At 36.3% G+C, this 24,938-nt stretch overlaps 1 protein-coding gene across 6 annotated transcripts in view; it reads left to right on the top strand.

Annotated features, from left to right (window-relative positions):
* The window catches only part of PTPN4 (protein tyrosine phosphatase non-receptor type 4), a 222,082-nt gene that overhangs the window by 92,742 nt on the left and 104,402 nt on the right, over positions 1–24,938 (top strand). For 4 of the 6 annotated variants that reach the window (XM_042994256.1, XM_042994252.1, XM_042994251.1 and 1 more), the window contains 5 exons: positions 12,986–13,028; positions 13,106–13,205; positions 17,267–17,311; positions 17,555–17,607; positions 17,972–18,092. In XM_042994256.1, the coding sequence (XP_042850190.1) occupies positions 12,986–13,028; positions 13,106–13,205; positions 17,267–17,311; positions 17,555–17,607; positions 17,972–18,092 (362 nt within the window). The remainder of the gene's footprint in view (positions 1–12,985; positions 13,029–13,105; positions 13,206–17,266; positions 17,312–17,554; positions 17,608–17,971; positions 18,093–24,938) is intronic. The other 2 variants (XM_042994253.1, XM_042994257.1) reach the window with 1 other exon arrangement.

The raw sequence follows: 24,938 nt of genomic DNA, 5'->3' as shown, positions 1-24,938 counted from the left end.
ACTTTCCATATAAGTTGATGCCTTCACCAGAGTTTGGAGCTTCTGCAAGGGCCTAGTTGAGTAGTATTATTTCTTGATAAATAAATGTGAGAATGGAAGTGAGTAGAAATGTCAGTTATGCAGCCTTTCCCAGAAAGATAAATTGTGAGCCAGGCAACACCAAAGGTGTCTGCCACACCCCACTTTGTGTGACATACAGCTAATAAAAGTTAATTGTCTGGTTATCTTGCTGACAGTTATCGGTCACACTGTCCTGCTGGAAGCCTGTCTTTAGAGTGATTAGAAAAATGATAAGACAACAAAGGAGAAAGAGCAGCTACTCAGAATCATTGTCCCTGGCATGAGTATGAAAAATCATCCGCTGTGATAAAGTATTCTAGAAGGACTAATACTGAGATCACATATATTACAAGGGATAAAAATTCTGTAACGTAGGGGCACCTTGGTGGCTCAGTCGGTTAAGTGTCTGGCTTTTAATTTCAGCTCAGGTTATGATCTCACGGTTTGTAGGATTGAGTCCCGCATTGGGCTCTGCACTGACATTGTGGAGCCTGGTTCAGATTGTCTCTCTCTGTCCCTCTCCTGCTTTCTCTCTCTCTCTCTCTCTCACACACACTCTCTCTCTCTCTCTCTCTCTCTCTCTCTCTCTCTCTCTCAAAATGAATAAACTTAAATTCTGATACATAAGTGTGTGTACAGGAGGACATTTTAGCAGGATGAATATGGGGAAGCAGAGGTATTTAGCTGGGTTGATCTTTTTGTAGTCTCTTAATTTTGCTTATTTTGTCTTACTTTTCTATCTTGACCTTTCCTTTCCAAATAAGATATATTCCCAGGTCCAAGGGTCTATTTGCTAATGATCTAAAATCATTCTTTCCCCAAATTTGGAATTAGAATTTCAAAGACCCAAAAGAAGCCTTAGAAATTATTTTGTCTAGGGGTGCCTGGGTGGCTCAGTCAGTTAAGCATCTGACTCTTGGTTTCGGGTCAGGGCATGATCTTGTGGTTCGTGAGATTGTGCCCCATGTCGGGTTCTGTGTTGACAGCACACCTGCTTGGGATTCTCTCTTTCTCTCTCTCTTTCTGCCCCTCCCTCTCCCCTACTCTGTCAGTCTGTCTGTCTGTCTCTCTCTCAAGATAAATAAATAAACTTTAAAAAAAAATTAAAAAGAAATTATCTAGCACCCTTATTTTTTCATGAGAAATTATCCTAATCCAAGGAGATAAAGCCTAAGCTATTGCTGGCATTAATGAAACTAGTCTTGGGTGTCAAAACTCCCTATACAGGTCTTTCCCACAGTACTGCATGTTCAGTATTTAAATACTTAGAAGAATCTGTGAAATGACAAAATGAATCCATGGAAAGGCCTGTGAGGCACAAATGTTGTAAGCAGTGTCCTCTTTCTGATTGTCAATATGAAAATACATCACATCAATACTTTGAGGATAATTAATGGACTGACAGAAGGCATACCATTCTGAAAAAGAGAGGGTAATATTTCTGAAACATGTACTGTAGACTTGTTTGTAAACCAAATTCTCAATTTTATAAACAAATCATTAACATTTTTTTAATGAAAAACTGAGGCTTACAAAACTTGTTTAATGACATAGATAATTAAGTCACTGATAATGGTTTTGAACTTGCATTTAGACTCCAAATTATAGTGTACTCTCCCTACCACAAAACATTGCTTCTCAAGAGATGATGATATATAGATGCACAGGATTTAGAAAAATGAACATGTTGAGAAGAGGATGTATCCATGCAATAAAATTGCCAACAGCAATCAAAAGGAATTTGGTTATATTCTAAAAGAATTAATCCTTGTCAATCCTTAGCTGAGATTTTTTATTTAAGTTTTTCTAGTTATATATACTTATATATACATACATGTATGTGTGTTATATATATATGGATGTGTTGTGTGTGTGTGTGTGTGTGTGTGTGTAATAGTTTTAGAGGATTTTGGAGCTAATATTCCCTTAGGCACATAGACATTCAAATTAATTTAATTGGACTTAACAATTGATAAATTATATAGATACCTAATGTTTTATTGTGATATGTACACAACAAATACAGACTCATTTTCTTCAGAATCTTCCTTGGTAAGAATTCCAGTACAACAAACAAAATTACTTAAAGAAAAGCTTTGACTTTTCAAAATATCTTCTGCTTTCATTAAAACCTGTTTGTTGTAGGGGCACCTGGGTGGCCCAGTAGCTTGTTAATAAGCCTCTGACATCGTCTTAGGTCATGATCTCATGGTTCAGGGGTTTTGAGCCCCCGTTAGGCTCTGTGCTGACAGCTCAGGGCCTAGAGCCTGCTTCAGATTCTGTCTTCCTCTTTCTCTGCCCCTCCCTGCTCATGCTCATGCTCTGTCTCTCTCTGTCTTTCAAAAATAAATAAACATCAAAAAAGAAAAAAAACACACCTATTTGTCATAGCTCTAGCTCTTAGCATAATGTATGGTTTAGTAGTAGTAGTCAGTGAATGTTTATTGAGTGAGCAAAATAATGAGTAATGTAATAATTCATTATGCATAATTTCTTTAATTTTATAAGTACTTAAAGGTGGCTCTTCTTTATTGGCCTTTATCAGTATGATATTCATCAGAACCCTCTGATTATATTATACATGTACATTTACTTTTGTTTTTTGCGCTGTTTTGTCCCTAAAGTGAATTACAATACCCTTTAGTGGGACAAAGAGTATATTATCGGTTACTGTTGACTTGTTCTATTTTTGCTTTCATCCTTCTGATACTTCGTGTTGTGGTTATATTTTACTGTTTTAGTACTATTTCCTTATTCCCTTACATTGTGGCTTTCAAACCTAACTTACATCAGAATCACCTGGATGCTGCTTAAAATACAGATTTCTGGGCCCTATGTGTAGAGTTTCTAATTCAGAAACTCTGGTGTGGAGCTCAGTAATTTGCAATGCAAACAAGTTCCCCTGTAAAAGTGCTGCTAGTCGATGGAGCCATGTTTTGAAAATCACTGTTCTAACACAGTAGGCTAAGACTACTGAAGTAAAAAAAATAATGCACATGGAATAAACTTGGGTCTGTTTTTTGGAGATTCTTTTTACATGCTCAGAATTCTTAAATTTTATTTCATCAGGTTTGAGAAACTACAGGAAAAGCCACATAGAGGATGACTCTTCTGTCAACAAGCCACATTTTAGTACTTGTTTTTATTTCATATATCTTAGTATATCTGTCATATTCATCTGTTTTACTGTTACATCTTAACCAGGCTTTTACTGTCTGTTGCATAAATCTCTTTGGTAGTCTGCTGAATGTTAGGTTTTTGGTTTTGGTCTCTTTTAATCCTGTTCCATTTTGGGAGGGAATGACAGGCAGATTTAGGGTGCAGAAAAATGTTTCAGAGAGAATCCGTGTCATGTGTAAAGTTCCAGAATGAAGAATGAGGAGGGTTGTATTGAGGAACTGAAAGAAAATTTTAATAATGAGTGGAATACAGAGCAAGAGGAGAATGTGGGTGTAAAATGAAGTTTGGGTAGGAGCACCTGAGTGGCTCAGTTGGTTAAGCATCCGACTCTTGATTTCGGCCCAGGTCATGATTTTATGGTGGTGAGATTGAACCCTGCATGGGGCTCCACGCTGGACATGGAGCCTGCTTAAGATTCTCTCCCTCTCCCTTTGCTCCCCTCCTCAAAACAAAAAAAAAAACAAAAAAAAAGTTGGCCTAGTATGGCAGATTATGGAATACCTTTTAATCTGTAAGATTATATTCACCTAAGGATTTTTTTTTTATGCAAGTTACATGAGACTTGTATTTTAGATATACCACTCTGGTTACTGTGTGGCCAGTGGCAAATAGAGCTGCAAGCTAGAGACTGTTGGGAGATTGGAGCCTCCTGGTGTCACAGAGCAGGGGAGGGGCTCATGAGTGGCTCAGTTGGTTGAATGTCCAGTTCTTCTTGATTTCGGCTCAGGTCATGATCTCATGGTTCCTGAGAATTGAACCCCAGGTGGGGCTCTGTGCTGACAGCCTGGAGTGTGCTTGGGATTCTCTCTCCCTCTCTCTCTGCCCCTCCCCTGCACACGCTATCTTTCTCTCTCTCTCTCTCTCTCTCTCTCTCTCTCTCCCCCCCCCCCACTTTCAAAATAACTAAATAAACATTAAAAAAAAAAGTACTGATATCTTTGTTACTCAGTTTCAAGTAGCTATCCTACTTCTGATTCCCTCTCCAAATCTCGTTTTATTTCATTTTTCATTTTCGTTTCATTTATTTTTTTGTGTGTCATTTTTCCATGGGTTGCCTCAAAGGTGAGCTTATACACATCTTAAAATCATATATTTATGTTCTTTAAAAATATTTAAGCATCCTATTTTAAAAAGCAGTGTTTCTGTAGCAAGATGGCAAACTGAGTGCACATTTCTAGCATGTATTAATGTTTTTTTTTTTTTAATGTGTATATATATTTGAGAGAGATAGAGACAGAGTGTGAGCTGGGGAGGGGCAGAGAGAGGGGGAGATGCAGAATCCAAAGCAGGCTCCAGGCTCTGAGCTGTCAGCACAGAGCCTGACGTGGGGCTCGAACTGACGAACTGGAGATCATGACCTGAGCCGAAGTCAGGCGCCTAACCGACTCTAACATATATTAAACACTGTTCACTAAGTATTTTAATCTTACCAAATTCAGTCCTAACAATGTACCTGGCTACTACTATTCCCACTTAACATATGAAAAAATGAAGGTACGGAGAAGTGAAGTAACTTGCCCAAGATCACAAAGTTCATGACTGTAAGTAGTTTCAGAGGCATGCCTAATTCAGTGATGAGCAAGGTGTGGTGGGGGAGTGGGGTGGGGAGGCTGTGGAGACTTTGGGGGTCTGCTGGAAGGAGGTACACTGCTGTAGAAGCAGCCAAGTGGGTCAGCTCATTCCCTCCCCACAGACCATGTGGTAAGAATTAGTACTGCTTACTCCTAACTTTACCATTAAGTGTGAGTACTTGAAGGAAGAGAGGCAAGTCAGTGTCCCAGAGGGCTGGTGACACCCAGTGAAATGAAAAAAATCACCCTTGCCCACGAGACTCGGTAGCTATGATACCCTACTGGCAGCACACTCCCACATTGATGTAAGTGGAATATTAGAGTCCTTTCCTATCATTGCTGTTTCTTCCTTTAAGTCTGTTAATACTTGCATTATGTGTTTATTATATGCTCTTATGTTAGATGCATAAATATTTACAAATTTTATATCTTCTGGTTGGATTGACTCATTTGTTATTACATTATAACTTTGTCTCTTACTGTAGTCTTTGTGTTAAGGTCTGTTTTGTCTTTTTCTTTTTTAATTTATTTATTTGGAGAGAGAAAGAGAGAGAGCACATGAGCGTGTGAGCAGGGGAGGGACAGAGAGAGAGGGAGAGAGAATCCCAAGTAGGCTCTGCACGTATAGGGCAGACACAGGGTTGGATCCCCCAACTGTGAGATCATGACCTGAGCTGAAATCAAGAGTCAGACACTTAACCGACTGAGCCACCCAGGTGCCCCTATTTTGTCTTACGTAAAAAGCTACCCAGCTTTCTTTAAGTTTCCATTTGCGTGGAATACCTTTTTTCCATCCCTTCACTTTCAGTCTGCATGTATCCTTACATATGAAGCAAGTCTCTTACAGGTAGTATATAGATGGATCTTATTTTCTTTGTTGGCAGTTTGAAAGATTTTTTATGGTGGTATGCTTAGATTTTTTTCCCTTTATCTTCTGTGTATCCACTGTAGGTTTTTGCTTTGTAGTTACCATGAAGCTTACATAAAACAACTTACAACAGCCTATAACAACTTAAGTTGACAACAACTTAAGTTTGAACACATCCTAAACCTCTACATTTTTACCCCCACCCCCGTTTTATCTTTTTAATGTCATAATTTACATCTTTTTACCTTGTGTATCCATTAAATTATTGTGGTTATAGTTATTACTGTTAGTTTTATCTTTTAACCTTCATAGTAGCTTAATACATGATTAACCTAGCACCTTTACAACACTTAGATTATTCTGAATTTTACTATATATTTACTTTTACCAGTGAAATGTATACTTTCATGTCTTTCTGTTACTAATTTGCACCTTTTCATTTCAGTTTAAAGAAGTACCTTTAACATTTATTTTAAGGCTTGTCCAGTGGTGATGAACTCCTTTAGCTTTGGCTTGTCTGGAAAACTCTTGAATGCTCCTTCAGTTGTGAAGGTCAGTTCTGCCATATAGAGTATTCTTGGTTGGCAGGTTTTTTGTTTCTTTCAGCACTTTGAATATGTCATGCCATGGTCTTCTGGCCTGCAACGTTTCTGCTGAAAAATCTGATGACAATCTTATGGGAGTTCCCTTGTATGTAAGAAGTTGTTTTCTTCTTGCTGCCTTTAAGATGGTCTCCTTGTCTTCTAATTTTGACACTTTAATTATAATGTGTCTTACAGTGGGTCTCTTTGGGTTCCTTTTATTTGGAACTCTGAGATTCTTAGATCTGGATGTCAGTTTCCTTCCCCATGTTAGGAGAGCTTTCAACCTTTATTTCTTGAAATAAGTTTTCTGCCCCTTTCTGTCTCTTCTACTCCTGGGAGCCCTATGCTGTGAATATTGATCTGCTTGATCTTGTCCCTTGAGTCTCTTAGGCTATCTTTACTTATTTTCATTGTTTTTTCTTTTTGCTGCTTGGGTTAGTTCTACTATCTTATCTTTGAGTTCACTCACCTTTCCTCTGCTTCATCTAGTCTGCTGTTAAACCCCTCTAATGTATGTTTCAGTTCAGCTACTGTGTTCTTCATTCAATCCCGTGACTTCTTTTTGATACTCTCTTATATTTTCTATCTCTGTTGAAATTTTCACAGTGTTCATCAGTTCTTCTGAGCTCAGTGAGCATCTTTATGACTAATATTTTGAATTTTTTATTAGGTAAATCACTTATATTCATTTCATTAAGGTCTTTTTCTGATATTTTCTCTTGTTCTTTTACTTGGAACATATTCCTCTTTTTTCTCATTTTGCTTTACTTACTGTGTTGGTTTCTATGCATTAGATTAAATAGCCACCTCTCCTAGTCGTGAAGGAATGGCCTTGTGTTGAACCTTAATCATTCACCCTTGCCCTCCATAGCTCTTGGTTATGCCTGGAACCTTTCAGGATTTCCCAAGTAGCTAATTTATTTTTAGTGGCTCCCAGCTTAAAGATGTGCCAAGACCTGCCAGTGTCTCAAAGGGGAGGATCTTGGTGAGCATCTAGATTCAGGGCAACTGGAAGCCAGACCCTCAGACAGCAGTTTTTAAAGTATGCAAATATACATCTTTTAGGGGAATACCGGGAGATGGGCATTTCTGTCTGCCCCCTGCATGCTGAACCCTGGGGTGATAATTAGGTAAGAACTGTAAATTCTTCGTTTGCTGCTGTCCCCTTGAACCTGTGAACATAAGCTCCGCTTGCCATTAGAGTCAAACCATCAAAGGGTGTGTCCTCTGGACAGCAGACACAAAATCCGGGCACCAGACACAACCTCCTTTCTCAGAGCCACCAACAACCTGGGCGGACAAGGAGAGTACAAAGATGGCACCCACCAGCCTCCTTCCCGGAGAGTGCCTAAGTAAATCCTGATATGTGTGCGAAACTGGAAGCCTGCCCCTCAGGCCAGATCTTTTACACAAGCAAATAGGCCTCTTTCACCTAAAGACTAGGGTGTGTTTCATTCTTGTGTCTCTGCATTCTGCCCTGGAGGATGGTGGCCAGCCAAGCATGGTTTCTTCATTTGTTATTAGTCCCTTTGGGTCCATGACACAAGCCATGCTGGGCAACAGAACCAGATGATCAAGGGATATTCCTTGGACAGCAGACATAAAAACTAGAGCACCAGACATATGTACAAGCTCTCCTCTGGGAGGCATTGGTGCTCTGGAGCATGGGAGTACTTGGAGATAGTACCTGCCCTCTGAGGTCTCTTGAGAGGATTACAGTTGAGTCTTAGATGAGCATTTAATTGGAAGCCTGCAACTCTGGCCACAGCTATAAGAGAAGCAAATAGGCCTCCTTGACAGAAAGACTGAGTGCCTCAGTCTGTTGCCTTTTTGCTGTGCCCTGCGGGGAGTAGCTGGTTTAGAACCCTTTCTCCATTTGTTAGAAGAGTCCCGTGGGACCTGCAGACTTCAGCCCCATTGGTCACCAGAGCTGAACAATCTAGAGGTGTCTCCTAGGCAGCGGTTGAAAAAATCAGGGTGCCAAACAAGGAATATATAAGCTTCTTTCCAAGAGATACCAGTGACCTGGAGTGAGGCAGAGGGAGCGTACAAAGATGGTGCCTGCTGGTCTCCGTATCTGGAGAGTGTTTCACTAGGGCCCCCTAGACGTATGTTAAATTAGGTGTCTTCCCCTTAGGCCCATGCTTTAAGATAAGCAGGTAAGTGTCTCTCACATAAAGTCTGGGCACTTTTCAGTTGGCTCTGCTCTGCCCTGGGTTGGGTGAGTTTGCACTAACTCTTTGAGAACTGTTTCTCAGTTTACTCTAGTCTTGTGGTCACAGGCTCTAGTTGACTTTCAAAGCTAGGGATTTTGGGGTCTCTTCTGTCAGGTGCAGGTTTTAAAGGTTGAGGCACCAGATGTGCAGTTCAAACTCTTTGCTCTTCAGGGAGAGGCTCAGGGTTGTGAGTTCCCTCCTGAGTGTGGGTTACCATGCTGGGGGTTGGGTTCTATGGTGAGATTGTGTCTTGTCTTGTCTTTCCCACTTTGTGCGGTTTTTCTCCTTCACTCGATGAGAGGAAGTCACTCATCTAGTTCTGGGTTTTTTTCCAGAGGAAATAGTTCTGTATGTAGCTTTTAGATTCAATGTGTCCATGGGGGTAGGTGAGTTTAGTAGGATTCACCTAGGTTGCCATCTTGAACCAGAACTTCCTTATTAGCTATTAACACTTGGTAGGTATTAATCATTTCTAGTAAGATACCACATTTTAAATTCATATATATTGCATTTAAACAATGAAGACTCTTATCTCAGATATAGCATAGTAATTCAATTGGTGGAATGATTTTGGGCATAGATTATGGTGTATGACTAAAAATAGTGATATACTCTCAATGCCCATTTATGTAGGAAAATTAGAGAGCTTACAATACTTGTTTTCAGGACATAATACAAAAAGGTAAGCAATTCCACTCCCAGTATTTACCCAAACATGAAAACATGTCCACACACAAAAGTTACTACTCAGCTGTTCATAGTAGCATTATTCATAATAGATAGGGGAAGCACTCATGTCCATCCCCTGATGAACAAATAAACCAAGTTGTGTATCCCTACAATAGAATATAATTTATCAAAGGAATGACATACCACTTCACACCTAGTAGGATGGGTATAATTAAAAAGACAATAGCAAGTATTGATGAGGATACAAAAAAAATTGGAACCCTTTTTTTTTTTTTTTTACATAGATGGTAGAAATGTAATATGGAAAAAAATTTGGTAATTCCTTAAAAAGTTAAATACAGGGTTATCATATGACCAAACAATACCAATCTTAGACACACCTTTGAGAGAACTGAGTCACATGTTCACACAAAACTTTTACACAGATGTTCATAGTAGTGTTATTCATGAGAGCCAAAAGATAAAAACAACCTAAATGTTAGCTATAAAATAGAATGTGGTACTGTTAAATGCCACAACATGGATGAACCTCGAAAACATTATACTAAGTGAAAGAAGCTAGGCACAACCACCTGTTGTATGATTGCATTCATATGAAATATCCAAAATTGTAAAATCCATAGTAATCATAAGTAGAATAGCAGTTGCCAGGGGGCCACTGAAATGGACTGTTACTAGGTATGGGATTTCTTTTTGGGGTGATGCAAGTATTCTGACATTATTTAGTATTGATAGTTACATAACATAGTGAATATACTCAAGTACATTGAAGCATACACTTTAAAATGGTGAATTTTATGTTGTGTAAAATATGTCTCCGTAAATAATGCTATATAAAATAATGCTGGGTCTGTGGTCATTTACATTTTATATTTTGATAAATATTTCCAAGTTGTCCAACATTGAGATGGCATAATTTTTATTCTCCCGAGCTATGTATATGTGCCTGTTTTCCACATTCTTGCCATTGTGGTACAGCATTAAAAGTTTTAATCTTTGCCAATGTGTTATTGATGAAAAATGAAAAGCTAATATAAATGACTTTTATATTTCTCTAATTATGATCGAGATTGAATATCTTTTCATAACTTAAATGTCATTTAAATTTCCTGTGAATTTCTATTCTTACCCATTACCCATATTTCTATTAGTGTTGGTCTTTTTCTTACTGATTTGTAGAACTTTTTTATATGTTGTCTCTTTCCCCACTTTGTTTTTCTTTTGACTTATGATGTATTTTTACTAGGAACACTGTCCAGGAGTGCTCATTATATAATTGTTCCCTTTTCATGGCTTAAGCCAAGAATTGAAGTCCTGTCTCATTGACATCATTGATGAGGTCTGTTAAATTTTCCAGTATTTAGAGATGCCCAAGTGGCTCAGTAGGTTGAGTGTCCAACTCTTGATTTCGACCAGGTCATAATCCGAGGGCCGTGGGATTGAGCCCCTCATCGGGCTCCACGCTGAACATGGAGCCGCTTTGGATTCTCTCTCTTCCTCTCCCCTTTTCACCCACTCACTTGTGCATGCTCTCTCTCTTTCTCTCTGTGTCTCTGAAATTAAAAAAAATTTTTCCCAGTACGTATTATTGTACTCCTCAGCTTTGTCAGCTGAATGTATCTATTTGTGTATGTAAATGTGTTTGTGTCTCTGATACTATTTTAGAATATTTTAAAGGAGAACTGAATGTGGAAGGCAGGCTTTGAATAGATAACCTGAGCCCAAATTTTGACTTTAGACAAGCATTAAAATGAATGTAAGTTATGACTTTTTCTAAAAAATATGTAGAATGAAATCACTAGAAGATAGACGAGATGGAAAATGGATAAATGGGTAGATCTGCAGGGGAAGCAAATGTGTTACCTAGGGGTGAAAAACAGCTGATTGCTGGTGCAGAAACAACCCCCCCCCCACACCCCACACACACACCCTGTGTCAACCGTTGGGCCACTCAGCAGGTTTATTAAGTCCTTTTCTACATTTTTTTAAATACATACATGCCAAGCCCTGTGCCTAGGTGCTGACTGTTCAGCTTTGAATGAATCAGATTTTAGCCCTTACCTCATGGAGTTCATAATCTAATGAAGGAGTTAGGCAATAAAAAGGCAAAGCAAACGTTACAATTAAGAAAATGTGAAGGAAAATAATATTCCTTGCCTATTTACAGACGATAACTAAGGACATAGAAGATTTGTGACATACTTCATATATATATATATAAATTATATATATGTATATGTATGTAAATATATATATTTATATATATATATTTACATACATATACATATATGAAAGAGTACAAGCAGGGGAGGGGGCAGAGGTAGAGAGAGAGAATCTTAAGCAGGCTCCATGCTTACCACAGACCCCAATGTGAGGCTCGATCCCATTACCCTGGGACCACGACCTGAGCCAAAATCAAGAGTCAGATGCTCAACCTACCGAGCCACCTAGGCACCCCTTCATGACATACTTTTGTTAGGGTGATCAATGAAGGCCTTTCTGAGGAGGTAGTGTTTAAGCTGAGACTCAACAGATAATGGAAGGAGTAAGACATGGGAAAGTTAGAGGAGGACATGATGTGCATAAGGGAGCTTCTAATTAAAGACCCTAAGATAGCATCTGTGAGAAACAGACAGGAAGCCATTATGGCTGGAGCTTAGTAAACTGAGGTAAGAAGTGATCATGCAAGCTCTAGTAAGGACTTTAAACTTTGCATGAGAAAATGCCAAGAGCTATTAAGGAAAGAAGTGACATATTTCAAAAGCCTACACTTGCTTCCGATGGAGAATGAAGAACTTGGTAAGAAAAGAAGCAGAGATAACAATTACGAGGCTTTGGCCAGAGCTATCCCAGATATAAGATGGTGGCAGAATGGATGGAGAAGAACTGTTAAATTCTAGGTATAGGAAGAAGGTAGAATCAACTGGATTTGATGTGTTGGATGTTGTGGATTGTGGAAAGGGAAGGTTTACGAAGTAATGTCAGCTATTTGTTATTAAAATCTCTATGTGTTCTGCATGGAATCAAGTATGGGTGGTGGAGTATGGTTTATACATAATGATGTAAGCTGATATTTGTGTAGTGCTTTGAAAATACTGCCACATCTGTTACTCATTTTGGGTTCTTTAATTTTTTTTAATGAAATATGTTGCAGTTGAAATATTTTCTGAATTCAGTTATAGTTTTCCTGAAGTAGAGCTTAACTGGCATTCGGAAGTGTTGAGGCTACTTAAAATTCTCACACCCAAAAATCAGTCATTCCCCAAACTAAACACTGTCTCTTACAAAATTAGTGTGGAGGGTGTTTTGTTATGTTTTGTTTTGGTGGGTGGGGGGAGGAGATAGTTTTATTTTTTAAGGAATAGGGTAGAAGTTAAATTTTCCTTAAGAGTATATTTTCATGATGTGTAGTTAGATTTTGTTTGAATGAGATTATAAGGCCAACTATATTTTTATGAAAGTACCAAGAATTTTAAAAACTTGCCACACTGTTACATAATACAATTAAATTAACAGAAATCACTTCAGATTGCTGTGATTAAGTATTTTTAGTTTTGGAATAGAGGTTATGTTGGACACTGTATACTTTGATGGAAAATTCAAATGAAAAATTTAGAGCTACCACAAATATGTTCAGTACTTTCTAGTATTAATTTTGTTATACTTGATATGAATATCTATAAATTGAGTATTTTTCCTAGACCTTTTTAAAAATGCAGTTTTTAGGAATGATCTTCAAATGTTATAGATTTGCAACAATTGATGTATTAGTTCCTCAAGGGAAAAAGAAATCAGTCTTATTTATTTATTTTTCAGAGGTGGCTGGATCCAAACAAACCTATAAGGAAGCAGCTAAAGAGTGAGCATACATATTTACTTGATGTTTTGCAAGTATACTTTATAAAGATAAAGGATTGATATAATCTAATTAATTAGAACTGCTTTTATTACTTCTAGGAGGATCTCCTTACAGTTTGAACTTTAGAGTCAAATTTTTTGTAAGTGACCCCAACAAGTTACAAGAAGAATACACAAGGTGGGTTTATGGAGCATGTTTTTCCTGAAAATATTGTCAAAACTATTATGAAATTTTGAAATTATTTAGGCAAAAATAGATTATCATAGTGTACTTCTGAGCTTCCCAGCCATCACACAGAATAGAGTATAGAGCTTTCATGATAATCGTTTCTTGCCCTCTTGCATGGCTGGGAGGGCTTTAGGAGATTGGGATCCCAGGACCACCCCATCCAACCACAGGCAGCCTCCTGAACCATATAAAATTAGATTTTTCCTTTTTTAAAAAATGGCTAAGAAGCACTTCTGTAACTAATTGAGGTAATTAGATGATACTGCAGTTGTATCCAAGTGATGCTGCATTGTGAGAATTGTGCCTTTTATTTCATGTAAAAGAACATTCTATGTATATTTTTTTATTTCCATTCAGGCGAACACAGAATTTAGAAAATATATAACCATTATGTGCAGGAGTAATGGTCAATAGGTACCTCCCCCCCCCCCCCCCCCACCATTTTCCTTAAAAGTATAATTAACATATGGTGTTACATTCGTTTCAGGTGAGCAGGTACCTTTTTATAAAGAATGTTGGCAGAGAATGCTCTAATACATTCATGTCTTTAAGTGCCCACTTTATTGGCCATTTTAAGTCTGATCTTAAGTTACAGTCTAATTTTGTTGTCACTTCTAAGGGACAAAGTATACACAAAAATGACCCAGATGAGCATTTTGAGTGTATGAATGTTAGGTGAACTGTTTAAGGTAGAAATAATTACAGTATGATATCTGTTACTGAATAATAACTTTGTTTACTGCTTGTAAGACAATTAGTAATCAGGTTTTTTTTTAAGACTAAAAATTGACATATGATACCTTCCATAAAAATCTTAAATAGAAGAATATAGGTCAGTGCTTGTATTCAAAATTACTCTAAAGGATAAGTGCCAAATTAACAATCTGTGTCTAAAGCTATGTGTAGATAGGTTGTGACATGTTAATATATTGGTCATTGTTTAGAATTCTGTGGTGCTGTGGTGAAACAAAAGAATAAATTAAAGATACTTATCTATATCTGCCAATCCTCAGGTGTTGATACAGTAGGTGAGACCAGGTGAGAAAAGTTAGGTTGACCTTCTTAAGAATCCTTTTCTGGGTGTTTGTTGGGGGCCAGGTGTGAAGCTCTTTATAACAGAATTTAGGAGTGTAGCCCCTGGGTTAGGCAGTCCTATCCTTTGAAACTAATAGTATTTCCAAGCTAATTTGTCTTGAAATGCAAAGTTGTGTTATATGAATAACCTTCAATTAAATATTATAGTTCTTAGTCATGTTTTGTTGTTGTTTTTAAATAATCAAAATAAAAAAAATCCTTTATCTTAATAATTCTTAGTATTATAAAAATTTCTCTAATTTTGGATTAACTTCAAGGAAACTACTTTGAATTAATGAAAATTTTGAAGTATAAAACATTTTAAAGTGCATTTTACTATTTGCTGATAAATATAACCTGAAATAAAGTAGCAGAAGTATTTTATAATACATGTTTTATGTAATCAGATTTTTAAATGTATAAGAAATATTTGCAATTAAAAGACCAATTATTTAAAGTTGGATTTCTAATGTGTTTAACATTCATGAAGTTTGTTAGCATAACACTTAAAATACTGTCAATTATAACCCTATTCATTAATTTGCTTGACTCAAAAGAATGTCTTTGAATTTCTTAATGGAGCTTGAATGTGTTCTTTTAAAACCTGTGTTGAAAACATAAGGAATAAATGTATCTCATTGATAATCAAGTCAAAATATCTTCCTGAAGTAGAAGAAAGTAAAGCCAAGTTTGGTAGTAGTCAAGAGATTAATTTGTGCTCAGTCTCTTGTCAAGAAGGTTCTTTGTTTTCACTAGAAATAATGTATTCATTCAAAAATCCTTTATGATAGAATGTCCTAGAGTCTTATATCTGGTGCTGTTTGGTAAAAATGAGTTAAGTACCTAGTTTTTATTATATTACCATAGTGTACATTAGTGAATCTCTACCCTGACTACAACTTAGAATCACTTAGGGGAGCTTTAAAACATGCTGATGCCTTGGACATACCTCCTAGATATTCTGATTCAATTCAGTCTCAGATGGGACCTGTGCACAGGCATTACAAGCTTCCCAGGTGATTCTAATGTGCAGCAGGTTTAAGAAATACTCCTTTAAAACTTTAGTGCTTGGGCAACCTTAATGCAGTGGTCATGGTTAGTAATATGACACCTTCAGCCACAGTTGCTAAATTTTAAGGACTAGTTTAAACCCACAAAACAGGAAATCTGCTACACCCCCTTACCTTGAGATTCCATTTTAGATTAGTGGTAGGAAAGAGTGGGCCCTATAGAGCTTCCATCAAACTACAGTCATTTGGTGTTAGCAGGTGCTGGCATCCTTAGAATTGGAGTTTTCTCAGGAGTCATGAGGGTACAAATGACAGTTCTTTTTGGTACCTTTTTAGTGCCTAGGTGTACTCGATACATGATAAGTGTTTATGGTATTGGTTATTGTCTGGATTAGAAAAGTTATATTATTTTTAGAGATTAAACATTTTATTTCTGTATTTACCTCAAGCATTATTAATCTCTCTTAAAAGTCTTAATTGTAAAAATTGGGTTTTTGTCACCTGATTTAGGGCCCCTGGGGTACAAGTGATATTACTTCCTTTTTACAAATATAGAAACTAAGGGTCAGCCAAATTTTAAGTAATTTTCTAAAGAACACAGGCTGGTTTAGCTTATGACTTGAATTCTGGTTTCCACTCTATCAGTTGTTACTGGTTGGTATATAAATAAAATTCGGCAGGCATAGGTATTATTTGTGTAAGATTATAATATTTTGTCAAGGATATACATGCCTTTTTAAACTTAACTATAAGATTGTTTCCCACCAGGAACTTTTAACTTTTAATTATGAAACCAGGTAAACTAGATAGAAATATCTTGTCTTAGATTGAATAAGTAGATAATATTTACAATATTATGCATTATGTATTCTCACAGGGAGTTTACATACTTCTTTAATATATACAGCAGGATATTTGTATCAGCTTTTTAAAAAAAAATTTTTATAGTGAATATCTGATTCTCTGAAATCCTTAATTAAATTATTTAGTAATTTAAATATTGTCATGTACGCTTTTATAATTTTAATCAGACAACTAAAATTGTTAATGATTTTTGATTTTTGGGGTGTTTTTACTTTTTTCAGTGGGATGAAATAAAAGTCTTAAAATTTCCTATTTAAAGCCACAAAATTTGGTCTTCTGCCAGTGTTCTGCAGCACAGGTGACTTGTTTGCTGCAAGCATTAGGGAATGACTTACCCATTAGCTGGGACTTACAAGAGGACAGTGCCATCTTGTAAGGAACCTCAGCATTCTTTTTTATAGAAATCTTGTATTTTTGTTGGTGTTAAAGGAATTTGCTTACTTGGCCATTCTAATGGTAGAGAAGGGGTCTTGGTTTTTGTTTTGTTTGTTTTTTTCCTCATCAGAAAGAGCTTTCTTAACTCAAATGAAAATAGAAAGGTGTTTTTCTACAATTAGCAGCTTCCAGCAGGGGGCAGCATAATGATAAGATGGTCATAGGCATGTCTTTGCCTCTGGCTTTCTGTCTCAGCAGAAAGGATGGTTTTCTCCAGTTGATCCCTAGTGCATTGCTGCTGTCAGCTGCAATCTGTCTCTGACTCAACTTTTCTGTGTTTCACAGTTCTAATTTCTACAAACACCAATCTTAGAGTATTCTCCTTAATCTCCCTTGGTCATGTAACTCTTAAAGATGTTAAGAAATTTTATAATAGAAGCTAGTGGAAACAAGATATTTGAAGTACAGAATTTTGTCTGTCAAAGAATTTTAATGATTGGAATTCATGAAATATGAAATCTTACTTAAAAATATATCTATGTGTGCTAATATGTAGATTATAAAAGCAAATATGTAAATATTTCAAATATACTTATATTGGTTAATATAAGTATACAGTTTTTAATCCTGAAATGTTATAATTCCAGTAAATGCTAAATGCTGTCTCTCTCTCTCTCTCTCTTTAAGGTACCAGTATTTTTTGCAAATTAAACAAGACATTCTTACTGGAAGGTGGGCTATTTTAAGTTTTTAGTAATGGGCTTTAAAGGTACTTTCAGTTCTGTATTATTTAAGTAATTCATGATCATCGCAAACAAATTATTGAAAATGGTTGCATGTAGCATCAGTTTTTTTCATCAGATAAGATCATTACTTAAAAAGTAAGTCACATGGAATAGTATAATATAAATTACAGTGCTTTTGAAATTATTGTGTTTAACCATGGGGTATGTGTTTTCTATTTTGTTTGATTAGATTGCCCTGTCCTTATAATACTGCTGCCCTTTTGGCTTCATTTGCTGTTCAGTGTAAGTATCAGCCCACTTTTGGGTCATGGAGTATGTGATTGCATGGTCTGTGTTGATAGTACATTACCATTAATGTATGAGTTCTTTAGACATACATTATTATACAGAAAAAGTGATTGCAAAGAAAATGTAATGAAATATCCAACTAGTTAGCAATTAGTTTGTTTCCTAAAAAGTTTCTCTGATGTTGTTTGAGACCTAGAAATGTTAAGTGTAGTGTCATAATTTGCTTACATGGTAGCTAGCAGTAAAAACAAATACTTTACTTCCAGAAATATATTGGAATTCATGACATTTCTTATTTAGCTATCAGAATTACAAAATGTGTTTATTAAATTGTGAATATCTTCCTTCCATATAATAGCTGAACTTGGAGACTACAATCAGTCAGAGAACTTGCCAGGCTACCTCTCAGATTATTCTTTCATTCCTAATCAACCTCAAGATTTTGAAAAAGAAATTGCAAAATTACATCAGCAACATACGTAAGAATTTATTTACTTTTCCGCTTATTTCATAAACTTCTTCATGGCGTGTTTTCTAGAGAAATGTTTTAAATTATTTCTAATGTGAGTGTTGTGTTTATTTAATATAGAACAGTTACTGTTACATAAAATAGTGTGATTGATGTAAGGAAATGTGGGTTATCTATACTAAAAAATCATTACTAATTTCGTAGACTACGTAAGGTTTTTTTTTCATTTCTACTAACAACCATAAAACTATAGGTAAACAGAAGTTTGCTATTATATAAAGTTGACAGTTCTTTAAGAAGGAATTTTAGAATATTAATGGTATCTTCACAGATCAACTGTTACAGATCAATCTACTCAGCAATTCTTTCTTAGTTTTTAGCTATGTGAAAGGAATCATTTGTTTTGCAGTGAACCAAAAGGAAAAAAGGAACTTTATGTAATACCAAAATAATGTTTTTAAAAGTCCTTTTTTAAAAAAGTAGCACTTTTTCATTCATAACAGTATTCAACTTTGATATTTTGTGAGTCTTAATTTTGTGACATAATTTATTTCAAGAAGAGATACATTGCTTTGAATAGAAAATAATATTGTTTATTGGTTCAGAGTTTGCTTTTGCTTTAACCTACAATTCAGAATACTCACGGAGAAACTAAGGCAGTGCTACGTATTGGCTAAGAGTTTGAACTAGAGAGCCAGACTGCCTGGTCTGGAATTCTGGATGCGACAACTTTTGGGGTGCCCAAATGGCTCAGTCAGTTAAGCGTCCAGACTCAGTTTTGGCTCAGGTCGTTATCGCACAGTTCCTTAGGTCAAGCCCGTTATCGGGCTCTGCGCTAACAGCATGGAGCTTCTTTGGGATTCTCTCTCCCTCTCTCTCTTCCTCTGTCTCTTCCTCTCTCTGTCTCTCACAATAAATAAAATAAACTTAAAAAAAAAAAAAAGACAACTTAATGGTCAATAATCTTGACCAAATTGCTCTCTATCTCTGCTTCTATGTAAATTGGAGATAATAAAAGTGTCTACCTCTGGAGTTAATGTAAGGCTTACATTAGTTCATATATACAAAGTACTCAGAATAGTGCCTAGTACATAGTAAACACTGAAGAAATATTGGCTCTTAACTTAAGGGAACTTCCTTTCATTTGGTTATGGCCCATGTACCTAACACAGGTTTACAAACTGGCGTACTGCCTATTTTTGTATGGCCCACGGGCTAAGAATGATCTGTACGTTTTAAACGGTTGAGAAAAACATAAAAAGAAAAATAACATTTTGTAGCATGTAAAATTTTCAGAAATTCCAATTCACTGTCCATAAATGAACATTTACTGGAACACAGATTCCCTTACGCGTTTTCATGTCTGTGGCCGCTTTCATGTAACAGCAGAGTTGAGTGGTTGCAGCAGAGACCACGTGGTCTAAAAGCCTAAAGTATTTACTGTCTCACTCTTTTCAATAAAAGTTTGCTGACCTCTGACCTAAAATAAGACTAATAAAATGAGAATTTTAATAAACTGGCCTAATGAGATGAAGGGGCTATTTTGGTCTAACAGTAAGTGCCATTTGTAGGAAAAGTTCTACACATAGCATATCTGATCAAGGATTTGAAGATAAACCAGATTTTTTAAAAATTTGCCAATAAAGTCTCTTCTGTAAGGAAAAAGCTTGTACATTTGACAAGATATTGATTATGTATTTGTATTTGGTTTAGAGAAATGATTCCTCAGATCTTTAAACAAAGAAAAATAGAATCATCCAGTTTGAGAAGTGGGGATTGGGGTGGGGAGATAGAGTATTTGTTTAACTTAATTGAATTTTATAGAAAATTGAGGTATATGTGCTTTTTTTAGGAATCTCATTTTTATGATCATGCATTGGTAGGCTGTTGGCTTCCTTTTCTGGTATCACTAGTGAGTGAAAGATTGATATTTTTTGCTTTTGTAGTTTGCTGCTTTTGCTCTGCTATAGTCAGATAATATCGGATAACTAAGATATTTAGAAATATATATAATGCAGGAGTAAATCTACTTCTAATGGCTTTGCCGAGTGTTCATAAGAACACTGCGTTGCTGTGTTCATAAGAATCACCTGGGACATTGCTTAAATATAAATAGTTTAGGACCTTACCATTTTATATCCAATTGTTTACAATTGTATTTCTGAAACTGATGAGACCAGTTTTTTTCCCCGTTTGTCATGGAATGAAACTTCTGAAAAAATAATAAAATTAAATTACTAGAGAAGTAAAATGGAGAAATAGAGACATAAAAATGACAAGACCTTAGGTTCCACAGACATGCAATTGCTCTGTCAAAGTGCTATAAAATATAAAAGACTGACACTGTCAATTTCTGTACTTGTTACGAATCACCACCTGTCTGTACACCATAATCTGAGAAGCACTGCTCGGGAGATTGTCTCAAAACTTCCATGTTTTAGAAGCAACTATGGATTAAACACAGATACAGTGTATGGACCAAATTTTGAAAATCACTTTCACATTTTGTCAGGGAACAAATGACTTTGTCAGCCATAAGAACACCGAGGGACTTTTAAAACCTGGGTTTTTGTTTTGTTTTGTTTTGTTTTCAATACAGCTGCCACACAGTTATATTAGTTTCAGTTATAGACTGTAGTAATTTGATAAGCCTATTCCTTATGCTACACTCAAAAATGTAGCTACCATCTGTCATCATACACTAATACAATACCATTGACTGTATTCCCTATGCTGTACCAGCTCATTCTGTCATTGGAAGCCTGTATATCCTATTCTCCTTCACCCATTTTGCCCACCCACCCACAGCCCTCCCCTCTGGCATCCATTAGTTTGTTTTCTGTATTTATGTGTCTGTTTCTGCTTTTGTTTATTCATTTTTTAGATACCACATGTAAGTGAAATTATTCTTTCTTAGTGTGACTTATTTCACTTAGCATAATATCTTCTAGATCTATCCATTTTGTCACAGATGGCAAGACCTTATTCTTTTTTATGGCTGAATAATGTGCCATCGTATATGTACACACCACATCTTTATCCATTCATCTATTAATGGACACTGGCATGGTTCCATATCTTGGCTCTTGTAATTAATGCTGCAGTAAACAGGGGGCCATATATCTTTTTGAATTAGTGTTTTCATTTTTGGGGGGTGAATACCCAGTAGTGGAATTACTGGATCATATGGTACTTCTTATTTAATTACTTACTCATTCTTTCATTCATTTCTCACATGGTATTTTTATTCTTTTTAAATTTTAGTTAGCATACAGTACAATATTGGCTTCAGGAGTAGAATTCATTGATTCATCACTTAGATACAACACTCAGTGCTCATCATAACAGGTGCCCTCCTTGATACCCATCACCCCTCTAGCCCATCCCCCACCCACCTCCCCTCTATCAACCCTCAGTTTGTTCTCTATTAAGTGTCTCTTATGGTTTGTTTCTTTCTCTGTCTCTCTCTCTCTCTCTCTCTCTCTCTCTCTCTGTCTCTTTACCCCTTCCCATATATTATCTGCCTTGTTATTTTAATTCCACATATAAGTGAAATCATTTGGTATTTGTTTTTTTCTGACTGACTTATTTTGCTTAGCATGGCTAGCTCCAATCCATGTCGTTGTAAATGGAAAATGTTCACTCTTTTTGATATCTGAGTAATATTCCATTATATGTATATACCACATCTTTTTCCATTCATCTATTGATGGACACTGGGGCTCTCCATAGTTTAGCTGTTGCTGCCATAAACATTGGGGTGCAGGCACCCTTTTGAATCTGTTTTTGTTTTTGTTTTTTAATTCATTGGGTAAATGCCTGGTAGTGTAATCCTGGGTCATAGGGTAGTTCTATTTGTAACTTTTTGAGGAACCTGCATACTGTTTTCCACAGTGGCTGTACCAGTTTGCATTCCCACAGACAGTACAAGGGATTCCCCTTTCTCCGCATCCTCGCCAACACCTGTTGCTTCTTGTGTTGTTAATTTTAGCCATTCTGACAGGTGTGAGGCAGTATCTCATTGTGGTTTTGATTTGTATTTCCCTGATGATGAGTGATGTTGAGCATCTTTTCATGTGTCTGTTAGCCATCTGGTGGATGTCTTCTTTGGAAAAATATCTATTTATGTCTTCTGCCCATTTCTTTAACTGGATCACTTGTTTTTGGGTGTTGAGTTTGATAAGTTCTTTATAGATTTTGGATACTAACCCTTTATCAAATATGTCATTTGCAAACATCTTTTCCCATTCTGTTGATTCCCTTTTAGTTTTGTTGATTGTTTCCTTTGCTGTGCAGAAGCTTTTTATCTTGATGAAGTCCCAATACTTCATTTTTGCTTTTTCCTTTGCCTCTAGCAATGTGTTTTAATAAGAAGTTGCTATGGTCGAGGTCAAAGAGGTTGCCGCCCCCTTTTCTCCTGCAAGATTTAGATGGTTTCCTGTCACACATTTAGGTGTTTCATCCATTTTGAATTTATTTTTGTGTACAGTGTAAGAAAGTGGTCCAGGTTCATTGTTCTGCATGTTGCTGTTCTGTTTTCCCAATACTATTTGTTGAAGAGACTTTTTTGCATTGGATATTCTTTCCTACTTTGTTGAAGATTAGTTGGCAGTATAGTTGTGGGTCCATATCTGGGTCTTCTGTTCCACTGATCTATGTGTCTGTTTGTGTGCCAGTACCTTAACTGTCTTGATGACTATAGCTTAGTAATATAGCTTGAAGTCCAGAATCATGATGCCTCCAGCTTTGCTTTTCTTTTTCAGGATTACTTTGACTATTTACGGTCTTTCGTGGTTCCATACAAATTTGGGGATTATTTGTTCTAGCTCTGTGAAAAATGCTGGTGGTATTTTGGTAGGGATTGCATTAAATGTGTAGATTGCTTTGGTTAGTGTAGACATTTTAACAGTGTTCTTCCAGTCCATCAGCATGGAATGGTTTTCCATTTCTTTGTGTCCTTTTCTATTTCTTTCATAAGTGTTCTGTAGTTTTCAGAGTAGAGATCTTTTACCAATTTGGTTACATTTATTCCTAGGTATCTTACACTTTTTATTACAATTGTAAATAGGATCAATTCCTTGATTTCCTTTTCTACTGCTTCATTATTGGTGTATAGAAATGGCAACCAGTTTCTCTATGTTGATTTTACATCCTGCAACTTTGCTGAATTCATGTATTAGTTCTGGCAGTTTTTTTTGGTGTCTTTTCAGGTTTTCTACATAGAGTATCATGTTGTTTGCAAATAGTGAAATTTTGACTTTTTCCTTGCCAATTTGGATGCCTTTTATTTCTTTTATTTCTTTTTGTTGTCTGATTGCTGAGGCCCAGACTTCCAGTAGCATGTTAAATAGTAATGGTGAGAGTGGGCATCCCTGTTTTGTTTCTGACCATAGAGGAAAAGCTCTGTTTTTCCCCCATTGAGGATGATATTAGCTGTGGGTCTTTCATACATGGCCTTTATGATGTTGAGGTATGTTCCATCTGTATCTATTTTGTTGACGATTTTTATCAAAAATGAATGCTGTATTTTGTCAAATGGTTTTTCTGCATCTATTGAGAAGATAATGTGGTTCTTATTCTTTCTTTTTTAATGTGATGTATCATGTTGATTGATATGTGAACATTGAACCACCCCTATAGCCCAGGCATAAATCCCCCTTGATTGTGGTGAATAAGTCTTTTAAGGTACTGTGGGATTTGATTTGTTAGTTTCTTTTTGAGAATTTTTGCATTCATGTTCATCAGGGATATTGGCCTGTAATTCTCCTTTTCAGTTGGATCTTTGTCCGGTGTTAGAATCAAGGTAATGCTGGCCTCATCGAATGAGTTTGGAAATTTTCTTTCCATTTCTATGTTTTTGGGAAAATTTGAGAAAACTGGGTATTAACTCTTCTTCAGATATCTGTTAAAATTCCCCTGGGAAGCCATCTGTCCCTGGACTTTTGTTTGTTGGGAGAATTCTGATTACTGATCCAAGTTCTTTGCTGCTTATGGGTGTGTTCAAATTTTCTATTTCTTCCTGACTCAGTTTTGGTAGTTTGAATGTTTCTAGGAATTTGTTCATTTCTTCCAGATTGCCCAGTTTGTTGGCACATACTTTTTTTTTTTAATGTGTGTTTATTTATTTTGAGAGATAGAAAGCAAATGGGAGAGGGGCAGAGAGAGGGCACTCGAGAGAATCCCAAACATGCTGCATGCTCACCATGGAACAGGATGCCAGGCTTGATTTCACGATTGTGAGATCATGACCTGAGCCGAAATCAAGAGTTGGATGCTTAACCAACTGAGCCACCCAGGCTCTCTAGCATATCATTTTGCATGATACTCTCTTATAATTGTTTGTATTTCTGTGGCGTTAGTCGTGATCTCTTTCATGATTTTATTTATTTGAGTCCTTTTCTTTCTGATAAGTCTAGCTAGGTGTTTATCAATTTTAGTAATTCTTTCAAAGAATCAGCTCTTAGTTTCTTTGATTTGTTATACTGGTTTTTTTGTTGTTGTTTGTTTCTGTGTCATTTATTTCTGCTCTCATCTTTATTATTTCTTTTCTGCTGGGTTTAGGCTTTATTTGCTATTTCTTTCCTAGTTCTTTTAGGTGTAAGGTTAGGTTGTATATTTGCGAATTTTCTTGCTTCTTGAGGTAGATTTGTATTGCAATCTCTGCTACATCCCAAAGGTTTTGGACTGTCAAGTTTTCATTTTCATTTGCTTCCATGTAGTTTTTTTTAAATTTCTTCTTTAATTTCCTGGTTAACCCATTCATTCTTTTTTTTATTAAATTTTTTAAAAAATTTATTTATTCTTGAGAGAGAGAGACAGAGCATGAGTCAGGGAAGGTCAGAGAGAGAGAAGGACA

The sequence above is a fragment of the Panthera tigris genome, chromosome C1 (assembly GCF_018350195.1).
Source record: "Panthera tigris isolate Pti1 chromosome C1, P.tigris_Pti1_mat1.1, whole genome shotgun sequence".
Lineage (NCBI taxonomy): Eukaryota > Metazoa > Chordata > Mammalia > Carnivora > Felidae > Panthera > Panthera tigris.
The sequence above is the reverse complement of the archived record's forward strand: the minus strand, read 5'-3'. Positions and strand labels throughout refer to the sequence as shown.